We start from the raw sequence: 23,066 nt of genomic DNA, 5'->3' as shown, positions 1-23,066 counted from the left end.
TGGGGAATTGAAAGACAGGTTAAGCAAGCACTCACGCACACTGCGTCGCGCGCTTGTCCTAGTAACCTTCTTTTCGTTCCTGTTTCTACTCGTCTGGCTGTTCTTCAGTGGGCTCACTCTGCCAAGTTAGCTGGTCATCCCGGCGTTCGAGGTACTCTTGCTTCTATTCGCCAGCGCTTTTGGTGGCCTACTCAGGAGCGTGACACGCGCCGTTTCGTGGCTGCTTGTTCGGACTGCGCGCAGACTAAGTCAGGTAACTCTCCTCCTGCCGGTCGTCTCAGACCGCTTCCCATTCCTTCTCGACCATGGTCTCACATCGCCTTAGACTTCATTACCGGTCTGCCTTTGTCTGCGGGGAAGACTGTGATTCTTACGGTTGTCGATAGGTTCTCTAAGGCGGCACATTTCATTCCCCTCGCTAAACTTCCTTCCGCTAAGGAGACGGCACAAATCATCATCGAGAATGTGTTCAGAATTCATGGCCTCCCGTTAGACGCCGTTTCAGACAGAGGTCCGCAATTCACGTCACAGTTTTGGAGGGAGTTCTGTCGTTTGATTGGTGCGTCCGTCAGTCTCTCTTCCGGGTTTCATCCCCAGTCTAACGGTCAAGCAGAAAGGGCCAATCAGACGATTGGTCGCATACTACGCAGCCTTTCTTTTAGAAACCCTGCGTCTTGGGCAGAACAGCTCCCCTGGGCAGAATACGCTCACAACTCGCTTCCTTCGTCTGCTACCGGGTTATCTCCGTTTCAGAGTAGTCTGGGTTACCAGCCTCCTCTGTTCTCTTCCCAGCTTGCCGAGTCCAGCGTTCCCTCCGCTCAAGCGTTTGTCCAACGTTGTGAGCGCACCTGGAGGAGGGTGAGGTCTGCACTTTGCCGTTACAGGGCACAGACTGTGAGAGCCGCCAATAAACGTAGGATTAAGAGTCCTAGGTATTGTTGCGGCCAGAGAGTGTGGCTTTCCACTCGCAACCTTCCCCTTACGACAGCTTCTCGTAAGTTGACTCCGCGGTTCATTGGTCCGTTCCGTGTCTCCCAGGTCGTCAATCCTGTCGCTGTGCGACTGCTACTTCCGCGACATCTTCGTCGCATCCATCCTGTCTTCCATGTCTCCTGTGTCAAGCCCTTTCTTCGCACCCCCGTTCGTCTTCCCTCCCCCCCTCCCGTCCTTGTCGAGAGCGCACCTATTTACAAGGTACGTAGGATCATGGACAAGTGTTCTCGGGGACGGGGTCACCAATACTTAGTGGATTGGGAGGGTTACGGTCCTGAGGAGAGGAGTTGGGTTCCGTCTCGGGACGTGCTGGACCGTTCGCTGATTGATGATTTCCTCCGTTGCCGCCAGGATTCCTCCTCGAGTGCGCCAGGAGGCGCTCGGTGAGTGGGGGGGTACTGTCATGTTTTGTCTTATATTGTCTTGTCATTTTGCTTTCCCTTCTGTTCGTTTTCCCCTGCTGGTCTTTTTAGGTTCGTTCCCTTTTTCTCTCTCCCTCCCTCTCTCTCTTCTCTCTATCGTTCCGTTCCTGCTCCCAGCTGTTCCTATTCCCCTAATCAATCATCTAATCTTTTCACACCTGTTCCGTATCTTGCCCTCTGATTAGAGTCCCTATTTCTCCCCTTGTCTTCCGTTTCTGTCCTGTCGGATCCTTGTATATTGTTCACCGTGCTGTGTCTTTGTCTCGCCCTGTCGTGTCGTGTTTCCCTCAGATGCTGCGTGTGAGCAGGTGTCTGAGTCTGCTACGGTCGGTGCCTTCCCGAGGCAACCTACAGTTTATGGTCGAGTCTCCAGTCTGTCCTCGTCACTACGAGTGGAATTTGTTTTTTATGCTTTGTTTACCGCTCCGATTTGTCTAGGAGTATTGCATATTTCCTTTACTGGAATAAAGACTCTGTTTTCGCCAAGTCGCTTTTGGGTCCTCATTCACCTGCATAACAATTTCATGAAGCTTCTGACGAACAGTTCTTGTGCTGTTGATCCAGAGGCAGTTTGAAACTCGGTAGTGAGTGTTGCAACCGAGGACAGACCATTTTTACGAGCTACACACTTCAGCACTCTGCGGCCTTGTTCTGTGAGCTTATGTGGCCTACCACTTCACGGCTGAGCTGTTGTTGCTCCTAGACGCTTGGACTTCACAATAACAGAACCTACAGTTGACCAGGGCAGCTCTAGCAGGGCAGAAATTTGATAAACTGACTTGTTGGAAAAGTGGCATCCTATTGTTGTGCCGCAATGGACACCTTCTCATGAATGCAATCTCTCAATACACGCAGTGATTCACCTGATTTGATCACTCAATGCCAATGGCAGCTGCATGCTGCCGAGAAAATCTGCACCACTATGCGTGAGTAGTCCCAATGGGAAGACCTAGGGTTCTTGTTAACCACAGGCCCTGCAGCGCCCATTAAACAGAATCTCAGAGATTCGTCATTGCATGCCTTCATTCACTGTAGTTAGCGACATGAATGGTTTTGAGTAGAACATCGAATTCTCAGGCAAATTATTTCTCGTAATAACAGGTTTCCTGTGTGTAGCTGCCATTTCACAACTTTAGCTAGAACGTCAGCCATTACTTGGACAGTGCTGATTATCTTCGTTAGCCGAAGTCCAATATTTGTTATTGATTTTTTACGTTAATTTCTCTTTGACATTCTGGTAGAATGTGAAACACTCACCGATGCGGGCAGCATAAATCCTGGATGAGCCCCCAGTTTTCCATTTCCTGCCTCGCCTCCAGATCGTAGTCGGGACGGCTCAGGGAAGCCCTCACTTGGTAGTTCCAAGTCTGAGAAAAATTTACGGATGCTCTGGACTAATTCACACATTTGGAGATCTTATCTCCTGTTAATGACAAGATAGGAATTCCACTGAAGTAGATGACATTTATTAAACGTGTACCCCATAGTCTGAATGACGAAATAAAATAGTGGGTTAACAGAGCAAAAAGAGCATAGCTCACAGTTTGGCTACATCTCTGACACCACAACGCTTGAATCAAAAATTAAAGTTAATTAACGTACTATGGAACCCATAATGCATTTGAGTGTTTTAAAGCTATACCCCTACTTTACCAACAAATTGCTTAGCAGATAATAAGAAAAACCTATCAGTATTTACATGGCAAAAAGAGAAGGAATAGAATATCTATTGTTTGCAGGAAACTCATTCAACAATTTTGGCATTGTGTGGAAAAAGGGCTGGGGGGGATTAAATATATCTGTTCCATGGGCAAATAAATGTAAAAGGTGTGATGATTTTAATTAACAGTAATTTTGATCCAAATGTGCAAATTGTCCAAACAGATCCTCAAGATTGGTGGATGCTTTAAATATAGCAACAGAACGTATGACGCAACAAACCTGTCTAAACAACATTGTCTGAACAACATCTAAAAAAAATGTTTTGTACTGGATGGAAAATAAAGGTCTTAAACTTTATTCCTCAATTTGACCTTTTATTGTAAAAGATAAATGTTAACTTCATCATCCAAGCATCACACAGAACACATCCACAGCCAAACTCTTTCCATAAACCAGTCTAAATAACAGGTTGCGCTGAAAAGAGACTAATGTAATGTTGTTTAGAAAATAAATGAGTGTTAGCTAAGCTAACGGCAGCTAAATTCTTTGTGATGACAGCCATGTTTGTTTATTTGTTTGACTTGGGGAAAATTCCCTAATCTCAGAATGCCATTCACGATAAGACGCAAATAAACAAAGTCAACGATAGCCACTTTTCAGCATATTACAAATTGTCAATGTACTTGTTACAGTGTATGCAAGTATCGAAGCACATAACTTGACAAGTCATTTAGCGTTTTTGACAAATCAGAAAGCAAATACAATTTTTCACCTCACAGATCATCACACCAAATACAAGCCTAGCCTAACTGTAGCGCAAAAGCTATACAGGGATGAAACCCTTTTAGGGGAGTTTGTGGGGGGTTGTCCAGTCCATGGGGGGTGGAAATGAGGGAAAGTATCGTGGGGGGATATGATGCAGGAAATATTACTATGTTGGGGATTTATCAATAAATCGGGGGCAAACACGAGAAGTTTATACACTAAATAAAAATAAAGCTGAACTGGCTTTATTCTAAGGTACCAAAGTTACAATCTGATGCCTGCGTTCAAAACAACTGGGAACTGGTAAATCTCAGACTTCCAACTTCAGTGCATTCAAGACAACTGGGAACTCTGGACAAAACTGGGAACTCTGGAAAAATAGTTTTGAACGGTCATCCAACTCGGAATTCCAACTCGGAAACTCGGGTCAATTTCTAGAGCTCCGACTTTACGACCTGAAGATCATTGACGTTGTAACGGTTCTCTTGAGTTGAAGGAGAGGCGGACCAAAATGCAACGTGGTTTCTATTCATGGTTCTTTAATAAAGCACTTCACATGAACAGACTAACAAAAACAAAAAACGTGAAAACCTAAAACAGCCCTATCTGGTGCAAACACGGAGACAGGAACAATCACCCCCAAACACAGTGAAACCCAGGCTACCTAAGTATGATTCTCAATCAGAGACAACTAATGACACCTGCCTCTGATTGAGAACCATACTAGGCCGAAACATAGAAATACCCAAATCATAGAAAAACAAACATAGACTGCCCACCCCAACTCATGCCCTGACCATACTAAATAATGACAAAACAAAGGAAATAAAGGTCAGAACGTGACAGACGTCATGATTTTACATAGTATTTTTCCGAGTTCACAGTTGTCTTGAAAGCACCATAAGCCAGTCGAGTGAACTATCCCTTGTTATAACATTTTTCTCTGACAGACACTTACATGACAACCAGAATGCATTGTATGGTGTCAACAAACATGGTGCCACACATAGCCGGCAAATACCTTATCATTAGATCATCATAACATACAACATTCAAAAAAGTATTTTACACACATTGTGTGTCCATTAAATCTATGCAAGAATTGTAATGCATGATTTGTCACCAGTACTTGAAAACGTGAATAAACAGTAAATATATTATGATCGCTACATATGGTGTGTTACAGCAGAAACAATAACATGATATACAGTAAATAAGCCACTGACTGTGATAGTAACGGATACATGTCCACAGTCCAATTTGTAAGGAAAACAACCATGAAGGCATTGCGGGCACCAGCTAGAAAATGTGCTGGTGAAAATGTTTGTGCAAGACCTGTTCTGACTAGAGATGCGCAATGTCTTCATACTTTGTCTAAGGAAACACTAGGGAACTGCTTGGGCTCTCATTGAAGAGAGAAGTTTGTCCGGCTCAGTAAAGCCTCAAACATAAATTGTCCGTAAGAGGGAAATATGCTACTTATGTGAATTAACGAGGAGGCAGAACACAACTCAATTAAAACTTGTTAGAAAATCATTTGAAATTGACAAGTTGAAACATAGCCTATAGATAATTAACAAGCAGTGTGCCTTGGTTTGAGGGCAGAACGGGAAACTGTCCTGTTGCATAACAATCACATTCTGGAATAGTGAGAGCATTCTGACATCACAAGCATGAAAAAAACAGGGGCGATGGTTAAAAAAGGTTAAATACCTATATGGACCGTAAAAGAAATCACACTACAAACTATCACCCTCAGGCACTTAAGGAAATCATGAATGTCATGGATATATTGGAATTAGTTGATATATCGAAGCTCAAATACCCGACCTAGTGAGAAATACATGGTAGAGGCTCAATCAAGCTAGTCTTCTTGATTACCTTCTTATGTCATTCTCTATGGCACCAAACATCAAAAAAGTGTTGATACAGGACAGAATGTGGTTGGACCATCACATAATTGGCATATATATTACTCTTAATGAATTTCCACGTGGGCGAGCATATTGGCAATTGAATCAAAGCCTACTGGATAATGACTTGTTATTAACCAGGACAGAATAATTTATAACTGACTTTTTCCGACATAACATATGTACAGCAGATCCTCTTATTGTATGAGACACTTTTAAATGTACCTTTAGAAGCCATGCAATTGTCGTGTCCTTGGCTATGCCCGATTAAGTGATATGACAGGCTATTCTATAAAATCATTTCTCCGTAATTAATATTACCTGATAGAGCTAATCATGTAAATGTAATTAACTAGAGAGCCGGGGCACCACGAAATAGTATTTATAGAGCTGTTATCTTCTGAATAAACTCTTAAAGACCTATCAATATTTTACATCAATAGCAGTCCATATTAATCGTCACCTTAATTCAGTCTCATCTGAAAGTTGTAAATTCTTGGTTATCTTCACGAACCCTGGCTAACAAGTTGAATCAGCAATACAAAATTGGGTTTAATTATTTATTTACTAAATACCTAACTAATCACAGAATTACATATACAAAGAATGAATCATACCTTGATTACAAATTACGTCATAAAGAAAAAAGTTTTATAACCCATGTCCCTTCACAGGGGCGGGCCACTGATTGAGCAGAGCCCTAACCTTATGAAAACCCAGATCTCTCATTTGGAAGCTAAAATTACATTTAATCTCTTCAACAGTAATTTTATATTCAAACATTTAAATTGAACAACAATTCGATGTGAATCCGATAACTACAATGTGCAGACTTTCCACTGTAGAGTTTATGTCATCTTATCATTGATGAGAATGTCTCAGATGACAACCGAACTGACATCATATTCATTAAGTACCACCGCGTATATTCAATTGGTCGGAAGACCAGAATATAGTTCATTTTCCCCCACCTTCTGATGTTCCCAGAATCTCTATGTTAACGAAGGGGTTTTCAAATTTCACATCAGTAGGGTAGAGAGAGGAAAAAGGGGGTAAGAGGTATTTATGACTGTCATAAACTTATTCCCAGGCCAACGTCACGACACACTTAAAATTGACCACAACTAATCCTAAAAAGAGATTGTATTTGACAATAATAATAATTTCATACCTTGATTACATTGAGACATGATGATGATCATATTTTATTTTTTATTTTTGGGAGTAATTGGGAAAATAGTTCCTAAATTAAACACATTTTTTAGCTGAATTTTACTGGTTTTACTGTCTTTACTTGAAAACACTATCTTAAAAGCACTGTGTGTGAGAGTATCCATTACCTTGCTAACAGACAAAGAGATATGCATGGATCAGTGGTTTTACCAAACAGGGCCTTGATTGGCTCGGCAATAGTAAAAGAGGTGATCTATAATTACATGAAACATGTCTAGAATCATGTCTGAGAACAATGCAACCATGTTCTGTGTATGTTTGCAGAATAGACAGGGTTTCTCCTTCCACTGATAACATTCAATTTAATAATACAAAAATACAATAGTATTAGTCGTATTTATTAGGATCCTCAATTAGCTGATGCCCAGGCAGCAGGCTACTCTTCCAGGGGACCAAACAGAATGATATACATAATAGAGGTTGACCGATCAATCAGAATGGTCGATTTCAAGTTTTCATAACAATCGGTGATAGCAATTTTTGGACACCGATTATGGCCGATTACATTGCACTCCATGAGGAGACTGCATGGCAGGCTGACTACCTGTTATGAGAGTGCAGCAAGGAGCCAAGGTAAGGTGCTAGCTAGCATTAAACTTATCTTGAATAAAACAATCAATCTTAGTATAATCACTAGTTAATTACACATGGTTGATGATATTACTAGTTTATCTAGCTTGTAAACGATGCGGTGCCTGTTAATTTATCATTGAATCACAGCCTACTTCACAAAACGGATGATTTAACAAGCCTATTTGCGAAAATAGCACTGTCGTTGCACCAATGTGTACCTAACCATAAACACCTTTCTGAAAATCAATACACAATAATATATTTTTAAACCTGCATATTTAGTTAATATTGCCTGCTAACATGAATTTCTTTTAAATATAAAAAAATCCTACTTTGTTGTATTCACGAGTAAGAAAAAAACATCACATCTACTAAATTCCTCTGAGATGTAATTGATGAAAAGGTATCCTGGAAAGATCATATTCAATTTGACTGCAGCAAAGTGGTGAAATCTGTTGGTATCATCAGAAAGATTAGTGGTTTGGTTCCTCAGGCTTGATTCCTAACTCTATACTATAGCTTCATTTACCCATATCTCATTTACTGTAATATTGTCTGTGCAAGTATATATACCTCATACCTACAAGGCCACCTCCTCTAATTACCTGGCTCCATCTGCACCTTTGTTTAATTTGGGATCGGTGTCCCTTCCATGGGACGGTTGAGCTAACGTAGGCTAATGCGATTAGACATACCTGATATTGGCAGAAAACGTAAATTATTGTTAATCTAACTGCACTGTCCAATTTACAGTAGCTATTACAGTGAAAGAACAGCATGCTATTGTTTGAGGAGAGTGCACAGTTTTTAACATGAAAAGTTATTAATAAACAAATTAGGCATATTTGGGAAGTCTTGACACAACATTTTGAACAGAAATGCAATGATTCATTGGATCAGTCTTAAACTTTGCACATACACTGCTGCCATATAGTGGCCAAAATCTAAATTGCAGCTGGACTGGAATAATACATGATGACCTTTCTCTTGCATTACAAAGATGACGGTACAAAAAAATACAAAGAACGGAAGAATGTATGATCTTTTACCAGATATATTGTGTTATATTCTTGTACATTAATTTCACATTTCAACAAATGATTAATAGAAGGGGAGGGGTTATAAGACCCCTACTTACATTTATAGGGTCCTGAATACAGATGAACAATATATATATATTCATTTTAAAGGTTTAATATTGTTCCACAGTCTTTTCTAATCTCTGCCTCTTATAAAGAAACTGTGTGACTGAGACAGAACCCTGCAGGGGAGTGTAAGAGATAAGAGACTAGTCAGACATTCCACTATAAATCAACTTGGGGAGTGGACATTTACTGCTATTTTAGATAACACTAAAACTCTTGTTTACATAGCTGTGTAGGCTGGTTTTGGTCTCAGGAGTAGGAGGTAATAACGGAGACAGTGACATCACTAAGATATATGACTGTGGGAATAATATAACAACTCGGACCCTTTTCTATTTTGCAGAACTTACTCGGAAACATGCGTGCCATGTTCCTGTTGTGTCTGCCATGTTCCTGTTGTGTCTGCCATGTCCCTGTTGTGTCTGCCATGTTCCTGCTGTGAACTTCTGTCTGCAATTGCATGAATAAAGGTTTTTGAATGATTTAATGAAAGATATTGTCAGAATGCTAATTTCACCAATGAGCCAATGATTTACCAGGAACAAGGAATGAACCCCAACAATAACAAATTTTCCAGGTTAATTCTGAAATCCATCTTTATAACACCAGACACTGTGATAACCTTCACCCTCCCCACTGCCGCACCTCACATAGTCAATTCTCTATCAGATACAGAGGTACCATACTCTGGAATTGTTATCTTCACATCGCCAAAACATCATCATCCCTCAATAACTTCAAGCAAAGACTGGGTGTCGGCCTGATGAACCAAACTGCTCAGTAATCTCCTCCATATAGCCTAACTCTCACACACACACTCACATGCACACACATGTTTATATACATAATACATCCAACTTCAACTAAATATTAATTAAGGTATAAATAAACATGCAGAATGTAATCATCTCTGTCAAGTATGAAAAGACTATATTGAAAGTACTGTGTGAGTATCCCTAAGACAAAAAGAGCTAGAGTCAGGGTCAGGGCAGGCAGAGATCAGTAATCAAGGGTGGTGTGACAGTGTACAGAATGGCAGGCAGGCTCAGGGTCAGGGCATGCAGAATGGTCAAAAAACGGGAGAAATAGAAAACAGGAACTAGAGAAAGACAGGAGCATAGGAAAAGCGCTTTTAGGCTTGATGAAACAAAACAAACTGGCAACAGACAAACAGAGAACACAGGTATAAGTACACTGGGGATAATGGGGAAGATGGGTGACACCTAGAGGGGGGTGGAGACAAGCACAAAGACAGGTGAAACAGATCAGGGTTTGAAAGTCCGATGAAACGCGTGTAGAACATTAATGTTGTATATTCTGAGAACATTAAAACCATGTTCTAGATCAGTTCTGTTTGACATTAAGGGAACTTTATCCTATCTTTATCACAAAAACATGCTAAACAGGTTTTCAGAAAGGTTTTTGCTAACTTAGATATGGGAACATTCTAACTAACAGAAAATGTGACACTAAAAAATTAGGGGAACATTGCGCGTAATATTACAAAAATGTTCTCTCACCCTAGAATTGTTAGCTGGGAACATAAGCATTTCGCTGCATCTGCTATAACATCTGCTAAACTGTGTATGTGACCAATAAACTGTGATTTGATTTGACATACAGTACCAGTCAAAAGTTTGGACACACCTACTCATTCAAGGGTTTTTCTTTATTTTGACTATTTTCTACACTGTAGAATAATAGTGAGGACATCAAAGCTATGAAATAACACATGGAATCATGTGGTATCCAAAAAAGTGTTAAACAAATCAAAATATATTTTATATTTAAAGATTCTTCAAAGTAGCCACTCTTTGCCTTGATGACAGCTTTGCACACTCTTGGAGATTTTCCAACCATCTTGAAGGACTTCCCTCATATGCTGTGCACTTGTTGGCTACTTTTTCCTTCACTCTGCGGTCCAACTTATCCCAAACCATCTCAATTGGGTTGAGGTTGGGTGATTGTGGAGTCCAGGTCATCTGATGCAGCACTCCATCACTCTCCTTCTTGGTCAAATAACCCTGACACAGCCTGGAGGTGCGTTGGGTCATTGTCCTGTTGAAAAACTAATTATCGCCCCACTAAGCGCAAACCAGATGGGATGGTGTATCGCTTCAGAATGCTGATAGCAATGCTGGTTAAGTGAGCCTTGAATTATAAATGATAAATTAACCACTGACAGTGTCACCAGCAAAGCACCCCCACCCCATCACACCTCCTCCTCTGTGCTTCACAGTGGGAACCACACATGCAGAGATTTTCAGTTCACCTACTCTGTGTCTCACAAAGACATGGCAGTTGGACCCAAAAATCTCAGATTTGGACTCATCAGACCAAAGGACAGATTTTCACTGGTCTAATGTCCATTGCTCATGTTTCTTGGCCCAAGCAAGTCTCTTCTTCTTATTGGTGTCCTTTAGTAGTGGTTTCTTTGCTGAATTCGACCATGAAGGTCTGATTCACTCAGTCTCCTCTGAACAGTTAATGTTGAGATGTGTCTGTTACTTGAACTCTGTGAAGCATTTATTTGGGATACAATTTCTGAGGCTGGTAACTCTAATGAACTTATCCTCTGCAGCAGAGGTAACTCCGGGTCTTCCTTTCCTGTGCCGGTCCTCGTGAGAGCCAGTTTCATCACAGTGCTTGATGGTTTTTGGGACTGCACTTGAAACTTTGAAAATTCTTGAAATGTTGACCATGTCTTAAAGTAATGATGGACTGTTGTTTCTCTTTGCTTATTTGAGCTGTTCTTGCCATAATATGTACATGGTATTTTACTAATTAGGGCTATCTTCTGTATACCACCCCTGTCTTGTCACAACACAACTGATTGGCTCAAATGCATTAAGAAGGAAATAAATTCCACAAATTAACTTTTAACACTGTTAATTGAAATTCATTTCAGGTGAATTCCTCATGAAGCTGGTTGAGAGAATGTCAAGAGTGTGCCAAGCTGTCATCAAGGCAAAGGGTGGCTACTTTAAATAATCTCAAATATAAAATATATATATTTGTTTAACACCTTTTTGTTTACTAAATGATTCCATATGCGATACTTCATAGTGTATATATACTGTTGATGTCTTCTACAGTGTAGAACATAGTAAAAAATAAAGAAAAACCCTTGAATGAGTAGGTGTGTTTCCAAACTTTTGACTGGTACTGTGTGTCAAATAACATCACCATTTACTGGTCACATACACAGTTTAGCAGATGCTATAGCAGATGCAGTGAAATGCTTATGTTCCCAGATAACAATTCTAGGGAGAGAACATTTACCTGCAACATTCCTCTAATGTTTGAGTGTCAAGTATTCCATTAGTTAAGGGAACAGTCTATCTATGTTAGCAAAAACCTTTCTGAGAACCTTTTTTTGTTGCATGTTTTGGTGTTAAAGATAGGAGAACATTCCCTTAAAGTCAAACAGAACCTATGTAGAAGGTGGTCACTATGTTCTCAGAATATCACCATTAATGTTCTAGTTTTTAGAACATGAACCTTTTTTGGTCACTACATGATTCCACGTGTTATTTCATAGTTTTGAGTATTATTATTATTCTACAATATAGAAAATAGTAAAAAATAAAGAAAAACCCTTCAATGAGTAGGTGTGTGCAAACTGTTGACTGGAACTGTACATGTATTCAATACAATGTCTATAGTGCAGAAGCATAGAAACATTTTTTTTTGTGGCCTAAAGCTTGGTCATGCTGCTGCTCTCCCTCTGTATAAGCTAAAGCCATTTCCCCATGGGCATCATCGGCACATTGAGAATCATAGTTTTTCTTTTTTTATTCCATCCACTTATTTTCTTTCAGCTGCTGTGAGATAGGGAGACTTGCATTTCAATTATAGATTGGTATCACATTCATCTCTTTTCTCTAATCCCTTTTCCCTTGACAAAGGTCAAAGCCCGCGCCATCTTTTTCAGTCTGAACATCTTTATAAATCATACTTTATGAGGCCTCTGCTTGTCATTCTGATCCTTCACCTCTATTACATTCATTAGTAACCTGGACTGAATGATCATTCTGACAATATGATCATTCTGACAGTTTGTAACAGCGTTACACCTCTACATGTGTGTTCTTTATTCCTGTATTATATTCATTAGTAACCTGGACTGAATGATCATTCTGACAATATGATCATTCTGACAGTTTTGTAACAGCATTACATCTCTACATTTGTGTTCTTTATTCCTGTATTATATTCATTAGTAACCTGGACTGAATGATCATTCTGACAATATGATCATTCTGACAGTTTGTAACAGCGTTACATCACTACATTTGTGTTCTTTATTCCTGTATTATATTCATTATAACCTGGACTGAATGTACACACATATGATCATTCTGATAGTTTGTAACAGCATTACATCTCTACATTTGTGTTCTTTATTCCTGTATTGGAAGCCTATTATCTCCAATTTCCATTGTCATATCTCTTTCTTTCAACAATTACCCTCATCACATGTCATTACCCTGATACATTATTTATGTAAAACCATGCACTTCAGCCCAACTGTCAAACAGACTGTTGAAATCGGGAATTGCATTACAATTATCCTGCTTTTCATTTTTGAGTTGACTATTTTCTTGACATATCAAAAATCTGTTGTACAGTACATATTCAGCTGAGCTTTCAAACCTTCGTATAAAGATTCACCGTGTCTTTTCAACATAGTTGCACCTTTCATCCTTAGCGCACAGCTAGATGTACTGTAATTTGCCTCCATTTCTTGGATGTGCACCCAATGAAGCGTTATCGGGTGCACTATATAATGTTTTTTTAAACGCTTGATTAGATTATATATGTCTACGTTAGCTGTTGGTGTGCTTTCTCACGTCTCACTTTTTTAATGTGGTGTCCATTCAACGTGGTGTTAGTGCAATTAATGTTATTCTGTGACAGATTATATGTGAAAGAGTATATGATATGTTACAGAGTGTATGATACATTATGAATGGAATAGCAGTCGAACAATATCATACGAATGGGAGGACGTATAGAATCATACGTCTTACCCGGTCGTACAATAGTACACGAATTGGATGAACTAATTTATCAAACCCTCGGAGGACATATAGTATTTCATGATTTTATGTGAGACCAGGTTGCTTATTGCACCATAGCAACAATTAGAATCAAGGGAATAATTTATGTTGGCGGATAGAGGAACTAATAACAAAGGTTAGACGTAAAACAACAAAGGTTAGGTGAATAATGTTAATGGTGCCGGAGGAGATGGCTGCCATTTTTAGGGCTCCTAACCAATTGTGCTATTGTGTGTTATTTTTTGCATGATTTGTCATTTATTTTGTACATAATGTTTCTGCCACCGTCTCTTACGACCGAAAAGAGCTTCTAGATATCAGGACAACTATTACTCACCTTCTACTGGACGAATATTCTTTAACAAATTCAACGCCAATTTTTACTTATTTTCCACCAATAATTTGCAAATAAATTCATTAAAAATCCTACAATGTGATTTTCTGGATTTTTTTCCTCCTTTTGTCTGTCATAGTTGAAGTGTCCCTATGATGAAAATTACAGGCCTCTCTCATCTTTTTAAGTGGGAGAACTTGCACAATTGGTGGCTGACTAAATACTTTTTTGCCAAAATGTATAAGAAATCCCGCTATGCCTTCCGATGAACCATCAAACAGACAAAGCGTCAATACAGGACATGGATTGAATCGTACTACACCGACTCCGATGCTCATTGGATGTGGCAGGGCTTGCAAACTATTACGGACTACAAAGGGAAGCAGAGCCACGAGCTTCCCAGTGACACGAGTATACCAGATGAGCTAAATGCCTTCTATGCTCGCGTTGAAGCAAGCAACACTGAAGCATGCATTAGAGCACCAGCTGTTCTGAATGACTGTGTGATCACACTCTCCGCAGGTCAACATTCACAAGGCAGCAGGGACAGACGGATTACCAGGAAGTGTACTCTCAGCATGCGCTGACTAACTGGCAAGTGTCTTCACCGACATTTTCAATCTGTGCCTGACCGAATCTGTAATACTAACATGTTTCAAGCAGACCACCATCGTCCCTTTGCCCAAGAACACCAAGGTAATCTGCCTACCTTGACTACCGACCCGTCGCACTTACGTCTATAGCCATGAAGTGCTTTGAAAGGCTGATCATGGCTCACAACAACATTATCCCAGAAACTCTAGACCCATTCCAATTTGCATTCCGCCCCAACAGATCATGCAATCTCTATTGCACTCCACATTGCCCTTTCCCACTTGGACAAAAGGAACACCTACGTGAGAATGTTATTCATTGACGACAGCTCCGCATTCAACACCATAGTGCCCTTAAAGCTCATCAATAAGCTAAGGACCCTGGGACTAAACACCTCCCTCTGCAACTGGATCCTGGACTTCCTGACAGGCCACCCACAGGTGGTAAGGGTAGGTAATGACATCTGCTACGCTGATCCTCAACACGGGGGCCCCTCATGGGTGCGTGCTTAGTCCCCTCTTGTACTCCCTATTCACCAATGACTGCAGGCCAAGCATGATTCCAACACCATGAAGTTTTCCAACACCATCATGAGGTTTGCCAACGTCAAAACAGTGGTAGGCCTGATCACCAACAACGAGACAGCCTATAGGGAGGAGGTCAGAAACCTGGCAGTGTGGTGCCAGTATAACAAGTGTCTTCACTGACATTTACTATTATCATGACACAAGACGAGACCCAGATGCAGACACATAAGGCAGATGGTTGGAGTCTGACAATGCTTATTAATCCAAAAGGAGTAGGCAAGAGAATGGTCGTGGACAAGCAAAAGGTCAAAACTAGATCAGAGTCCAGGAGGTACAGGGTGCCAGACAGGCTCGTGGTCAAGGCAGGCAGAAAGGTCAGGCAGGCAGGTACAGAGTACAGAAACTGGCCAGGGTCAAAACCAGGAGGATGAGAAAAAGGAGAAAGCAGGGGAACAGGAAAACCACTGGATGACTTGTAAAAAAATACAAGACTAACTGGCACAGAGAGACAGGAAACACAAGGATAAATACACTGGGGAAAATAAGTGACATCTAGAGGGGGTGGAGACAATCACAGGGACAGGTGAAACAGATCAGGGCGTGACAACTATAGCAGTTTTGCACAGATCAATAGCTGTGTGTGCCTCCAGTTGATGAACTACACCTCCTCCCCAGTTACGCTTACACACAGGTGTGCGGCGCACGCCAGATATATAATTAACACAGGTGGCCACCTATGACTTCCGTAAACAAGCTCTGTAAAATGGAGATATGGCCGTGTGGGAACACTAACCCTAACCCTATCAAGGTGTGTAGTAATTTAACCTTTATTTGTCGTTGATATGAAAGATACGTACCTTATTTCCAGAACCGTACCGCAAGCAATGTGTTTTAACGTTCAGAACAAGCATCGGGGCTCTTAACAAAACTACCCCAGCCAGAAGACCTGGGTAGCTACAGATGTCGGATCTCAATTTGAGCCAGTTTGCTACAGCAGGAAAAGAATCCTGCAGCAATAGCAAATGGGGATAAGAGCGTCTGCTAAATGACTTAAATGTAAATGTAAATTTATATACTGAACAAAACATATAAATGCAACATGCAACATTTTCAAAGATTTCACTGAGTTACAGTTCAAATAAGGAAATGAGTCAATTGAAGTACATTAATTAGGCCCTAATCTGTGGATGTCACATGACTAGTATTACAGATATGCACCTGTTGGTCACAGATACCTTTTTAAAAAATTGGGGGAGTGGATCACAAAACCAGTCAGAATCTGGTGTGATCACCATTTGCCTCATGCAGCGAGATAGTATCTCCTTCACATAGAGTTGACCAGGCTATTGAATGGGACATTTTCAGCTTCCAGTATTTGTGTACAGATCCTTTCGGCATGGGGCCGTGCATTATCATGCTGAAACATGAGGTGATGGCGGCGGATGAATGGCATGACAATGGGCCTCAGGAGCTCGTCAGAGTATCTCTGGGCATCCAAATTGCCAGTTTATGCAATTGTGTTCGTTGTCCGTAGCTTATGCCTGCGTATACCATAACCCCACCGCCACCATGGGGCACTCTGTTCACAATGTTGACAGTAGAAAACCGCTCGCCCACATGACGCCATACATGGCCAAATTCTCTAACGTTATGTTGGAGGTGGCTTATGGTAGAGAAATGAACATTTAATTTTCTGGCAACAGCTATGGTGGACATTCCTGCAGTCAGTTTGCCAATTGCACACTCCCTCAAAACTTGAGACATCTGTGGCATTGTGTTGTGTGACAAAACTGCCAATTTTAAAGTGGCCTTTTTATTGTCCTCAGCACAAGATTCGCCTGTGTAATGATCATGCTATTTGATCATCTTCTTGATATGCTGATGGATTATCTTGGCAAATGAGAAATGCTCACTAAGAGGGATGTAAACAAATTTGTGCACAACATCTGAGAGAGATACATTTTTTTTGCATATGGAAAATGTCTGGGATGTTATATTTCAGCTCATGAAAAATGTGACCAACACTTTACATGGTGCATTTATATTTTTGTTCAGTGTAATGAATGGGTTGTTTGATCAATAGGACTGTAAAGTTCCCAAAAGTAAGACTCCTGTTATATATTTGCAGAAAACCATTCAGGTTTATTTTGTGACTTTTGCTACTGCTTTCTAAAAACGGATCTAAACAAAGTTTCACTGTGCTGCTGCCTTTAACACAGTCCAGTGCAAGTAACATCAAAGTGTATGGCACATGGCCACACACAAAATTTCCTTTCATAGGATAGCTGGAGACAAACTATTTTTTATTAGTTGGGTGATTGGTGGAGCCTTATTGGGGGCGTGATCTCCAAGCCCTCAACACAAAACCATGGTGGACAATTTCAGTAGTCACCACCAACTTCAATGACAGCCATCTTAGAATTAATAGACACATCTAATATTCCCGGATAACAATAACATTGTTGCCGAGGAGGGATTGTTATCTAGCTACAGGGTTTGAGTCACCTCAGCCGTTTTCTTATAATAAAAAAAAAGCTCAGCTAGCAATGATAGCTAGCTAATGTTATCTAGACTGCAACTAGACACGGCAGCTCACGGGCCCATAAACATGTCACATAGGCTTCAGGAGCCAGCTGGTTAGATATGATTCCACCATGGGCAACAATAACAAGTTATGTTCAACCCATAGCTAGTTTATCCAGTGACCACAGCGTTTAGAATGATAGCTACTGCCGCGGGAAGTAGGTTGTTGAAACACCACCTGAAAAATCAGAGTAAAAAATGTAATGATTTATAAAAACACTAATAATAATAGAAAATGCAAAAATTCACAAAAGTAGATCACTGGGCCTTTACTAGTTCTGTATTAGTGGACCTTCTGTAGCGCGGGTCATTTTTTGTATTCCTGGAGCTGCAGCTCTTGCTGTCCGACAGGTGATATTATTCCACACATTGCCTACTAGGCCCTGTAGCACATGTGATAAAGTAATAAAAATACACATGCATCAATTTAATTAGACAAAATGATGCCAATGAACTTATAGACCAATAAGCATGACTGATCCAACATATTTTCGGCTGCTAACCAATTAACCGTTAGCATTGGGTTGGGTCACCCAAAAAGTTACATATTGCAGCTTTAAGAGACATAAATACTGTATGTAGCAGGTGGTTTCTCCCATAGACACCAATGCAATAGCAGCTGGGTCTGGTCTACTTAGCTCATTGTCTTTCATAACTGCATTTGGAGACCTATGTTGACCCCATGTTAAACAACCAAAGAGAGGGGATATAGCTCGGTGGTAGAGCATTTGACTGTAGCTCAAGAGGCCTGACGTTTGAATCCTGGTGCCCCCTTTAAATCAATAGTTCTTAACTATAGTTTGAGATAGGGAGTGTCCTTAATGGGTGCTTTTTTTCTCAAACTAAAATGTTCTTTATTAGACCATATGTCTCTCCTTTCAATTTGTTACTAAGAGGAGGAATAGCTCAGTGGTAGAGCATTTGGCTCTGGATCTTGAGAGCTCATGTTCAAGTCCCTGTGCCCCCTTTAAAACAAACAGTTTAAACTCATCATTTCTGGAATGGGGTGAGATCTCATGTTTCTCTATATAATATCAGCTCTCTGATATTCTTGCCTTTGTGTATGGTTTAGAGAAACACTTAAATATGATTTTTGTCCACATATTTTAAATGTATGTAGAGTTTCTTATAAAAACAAATGACTAGTAGTGAGAGGTTAAAGTTCACAGAACTTGTCATAGGGAACGCTCCTTTGCCCAGGCGTTGCTAACTCATGCCAAATCTTTCAACACCTGGAAAGGTATTTTAAGTATCAGTTAACCTCATCATATGTTATTTTAATCGATCAGTCGATGACACAGTCCATGACGTGGCACGAAATCTTTGGTTGATGCATGCAACGTCTGAGCATTGGAAAGCAACCATAGTTTCTGCTGAGTCAGCATGTTGGCTGTGACCCAGAGCTGTGGGTGCAAAGCATCGTGGGTCATAAGAGGAGATTAATTAAGACATTTTCAAGCAGTAAGCATATTCGATGATGCTCTCTGTTCAATTGGATGGAGGAAAGTCTGACTTTGATTAATGGCCTTGTAACATTTCATTGTGTTCAATGACCTGTGAGCCTCTGTGCTGTACTGTGGTATCGTTTTGTTACATTGGTGTCAGATGTAATCATATAGAAAAGGTATTGGATAATTTTCGGTTGAGGTAATGATTAGGATCAGTATATGCTTGGGGAATAATTGGATCATCTTTGAACAGACATGTACATAACTACAGAATATCTTTACAGAGAGGCAGAAACATTTCCTAGTGATTTAGGTGTTTTACATAGATCTGCATCTCATTATTTATTTTGGGCGTCGCTGTTGTCTAATAGTTCACATTGAGATCGTCTCCTCATCAATATAAATGATAATTGACCCATTTTGTTCAACATTTCAACATGTTCTTTGTTAGGCAAAAAACAAGACCTCAACCATGTTTGAGTTTATTGGACATGTTAAGATCATGTTTAAATGTTTTGCAGCATTCCAACAGATGGCACTGTGGGCTTCTGATTTCAACCCAAATGTTGAACCATAGAAATGTGTTGGATATTTGCCACTGCTACAGTATTGTTGCATTTCCAATCAACCAAAAATACATATTGTGTAGGAAATATGGTTGTGTAATATATTATAGCATTTGTTAAAAAGACATGTGAAGCATATAAACAGACTGACATATGTCACATTTTTACTGTCGACATTACGGAAGCAACATTAAAAAATGTTGGGATTGGTTAATGTCTGAAAATATATGTCTGTTTATAATGTTGTTTATGTCATTTTCATTACCAGGTCATCTTCAGACTTTAAAAGGAGATGAAGTTGGTTAATATCGTAGCAGTACTTCCTCTTTAAAAGGCTGTAACTGCAGCACCTCCCCTTTTATTCAGAGGATGATGTCATCCGGGAGTCACTCAGTGTTTTTTTCTTCTCCTGCTCTATCGCTCTCTCTTCGCATTTGCACTCTCCATTAGTGAGGTGACAGGACACTTCTCTGTCTCTCCATATTTTCTCTCTTTCTCGCTCTCCCCCGCTCTCTTCCTCCTTAGCTTCCTTTAACAGCAGGGATGTAGTCCTCTGCCTCTTTCAAACTTCAGCACCTGCTATGCTGTGTACTCCTTGTTGACCTCTATTGATTCTATTTAGACTGCTCCTTACTGAGATATTTTGCTCCACTTGTTTGAGAGGATCTAAGAGGACCTTATTGGGTTTGGAAGTTGTTTGATTTCTCCCTATACCCTGGTAGAACTACAGGACCATGGCCATGAAGGAGACCATTCTGCCCATCAGTGAGGTGTCTGGCCCGGCCCCGTTGCCCTACCCGGAGGTAGTGGAGCTCAACGTGGGTGGCCAGGTGTATGTCACGAAGCGCTCTACCCTGGTCAGCGTGCCCGACACCACCCTGCACGCCATGTTCACCCGGTGCCCGCCACGGGAGCTGCCAAGGGACAGCCGCGGGCGCTTCTTTATCGACCGCGATGGCTTCCTGTTCCGCTACGTGCTGGACTTCCTGCGAGACCGCCAGCTGGTGCTGCCTGACCACTTCCCTGAGCGTGAGCGCCTGCAGAGGGAAGCCGAGCACTTCCAGCTGGGCGAACTGCTGCGCCTCCTGGGGCCCCGGGTGGGTTCCAAGCAGGGCTCCATGAATGATGAAGGCTGTCACAGCGATATTGAGGAGAGCTCACAAAGCAGTGAGTACCCCACAGGTCGTACCTTGACTTCCTCGGACAAGAGGTCAGGGTTCATCACCATCGGCTACAGGGGATCCTACACCACGGTGCGGGACAATCAAGCCGACGCCAAGTTCCGACGCGTGGCCAGGATCATGGTGTGTGGACGCATCGCCCTGGCCAAAGAGGTGTTTGGGGAAACACTGAACGAGAGCCGGGACCCAGACCGGCCGCCGGAGAAGTACACGTCAAGGTTTTACCTCAAGTTCACCTACTTGGAGCAGGCATTTGACCGCCTTTCTGAGGCGGGCTTTACAATGGTGGCTTGTAATTCCACGGGAACAGCCGCTTTTGTCAACCAGTACAGGGACGACAAACTCTGGAGCAGCTACACAGAGTACATCTTCTTCAGTAAGTGCAAAATGACTTCTCACGTATTCACTAGCATACATTTTGGAAAAGTGGGTCCAACATGTTTTGTCATGTTTTGGTAATGTGTCAAGTTTCGCTTCACAAGTGAAATGATTGAATAGATTATTTGCCTATCTATTTGAACTTGGATTGTACAGGCTTTTAAAGGTAAAGCATACATTTTCCTCTACGTGGTTCAAAGTAATCATTACCAGCTTCTTCACTTTCCTTTAGAACATCCTCCCTTTTCCTCTAATCTGTTTTTGACACGTGTTCCAAAATCACAATAGATCTAGTAAATATGAGAATAGATTAGAGAGAAAGCTGTGTATGACAGTTACATATAGGGCTCTATTTTAACAAAGTCTTAGCGCTGGCGGTAGGCTATATGTTCGGGCGAGTGTCAGGAATATTTTTGCTATTTTCACAACCAGAATTATGGGTGCAATAGCTGACGGTGGTGTGAGAGGCCTGGGTTTTGATTAATAAACAAGTTGTAGGTGTTTCAAGCCTTGACACCTCACTGGCCAATCAGAACATGCACAATGGCTAAAAATGTGGTTGCTTCAAGTCGTGTATTTACGGTCTTTTATGTATTGCATTGTCATAAACTCCAATACGAATGTTAGTCTGTTGAAGTCTCGTTCGTTGAATTGCCTGCCCCACATTTGCTAAATATGTTGAGCATATTTGCAGTCACATTATTGTAATTGCATTGCTCAATATGGAAATACATTAATAAACATAGGCAATAGCATTCACACTGATATAGAGGCTAGGCCAGAGGAGGCTGGTGGGAGGAGCTATAGGGGGACAGGCTCATTGTAAAGGCTGGAATGGAATAAATGAAACAGTACGAAACAAATCAAACATATGTAAGCCATCTTTACATTAAACATTAATTCCATTCCAGCCATTACAATCAGCCTGTCCTCCTAATGCTCCTTCAACCAGCCTCATCTGGGCTAGGTCCACTGTAAATTGCAGTTTGGACATGCCGAACATAATCAATAAGCAATATTAAATTCACTAGGGAGGAGGTGAGAGGAGTGTCCCTGGGAGTATGGTGCCAGGAAAATAACCTCTCACCCAACGTCAACAAAACTAGGGAGCTGATCGTGGACTTAAGGAAACAGCAGAGGGAGCACCCCCCTATCCACATCAACGGGACAACAGTGGAGAAGGTGAAAAGCTTCGAGCTCCTTGGCGTACACATCACTGACAAACTGAAATGGTCCAACCACACAGACAGTGTGGTGAAGAAGGCGCAACAGTGCCTCTTCAAACTCAGGAGGCTGAAGAAATTTGGTTTGGCACCTAAAACCCTCACATAGATCATCAAGGACAACAACCACCACTGCCTGTTCACCCCGCTATCATCCAGAAGGCGAGGTCAGTACAGGTGCATCAAAGCTGGGACAGAGAGACTGAAAAACAGCAATCACTAGCACATTAGAGGCTGCTGCCTATATACATACACTTTAAATCACTGGCAACTTTAATAATGAAACACTAGTTACTTTAATAATGTTTACTTATTTTGCATTACTCTTCTCATATGTATATACTGTATTCTATCCTATTCTTCTGTATCTTAGTCTATGTCACTCTGACATTGCTCATCCAAATGTTTTTTCTTATTAATTCCATTACTTTACTTTAGAGTGTGTGTATTACTTGTTAGATAT

At 41.0% G+C, this 23,066-nt stretch overlaps 1 protein-coding gene across 1 annotated transcript in view; it reads left to right on the top strand.

Moving 5' to 3' along the window:
- The first annotated feature begins 20,263 nt into the window (after positions 1-20,263).
- The window catches only part of LOC124011632 (BTB/POZ domain-containing protein KCTD8-like), a 61,067-nt gene continuing 58,264 nt past the window's right edge, over positions 20,264-23,066 (top strand). The window contains exon 1 of the mRNA XM_046325088.1: positions 20,264-21,378. Within this exon, the coding sequence (XP_046181044.1) occupies positions 20,556-21,378 (823 nt within the window). The 5' untranslated portion in view covers positions 20,264-20,555. The remainder of the gene's footprint in view (positions 21,379-23,066) is intronic.

Source organism: Oncorhynchus gorbuscha, linkage group LG23, assembly GCF_021184085.1.
Source record: "Oncorhynchus gorbuscha isolate QuinsamMale2020 ecotype Even-year linkage group LG23, OgorEven_v1.0, whole genome shotgun sequence".
NCBI lineage: Eukaryota > Metazoa > Chordata > Actinopteri > Salmoniformes > Salmonidae > Oncorhynchus > Oncorhynchus gorbuscha.
The sequence above is the reverse complement of the archived record's forward strand: the minus strand, read 5'-3'. Positions and strand labels throughout refer to the sequence as shown.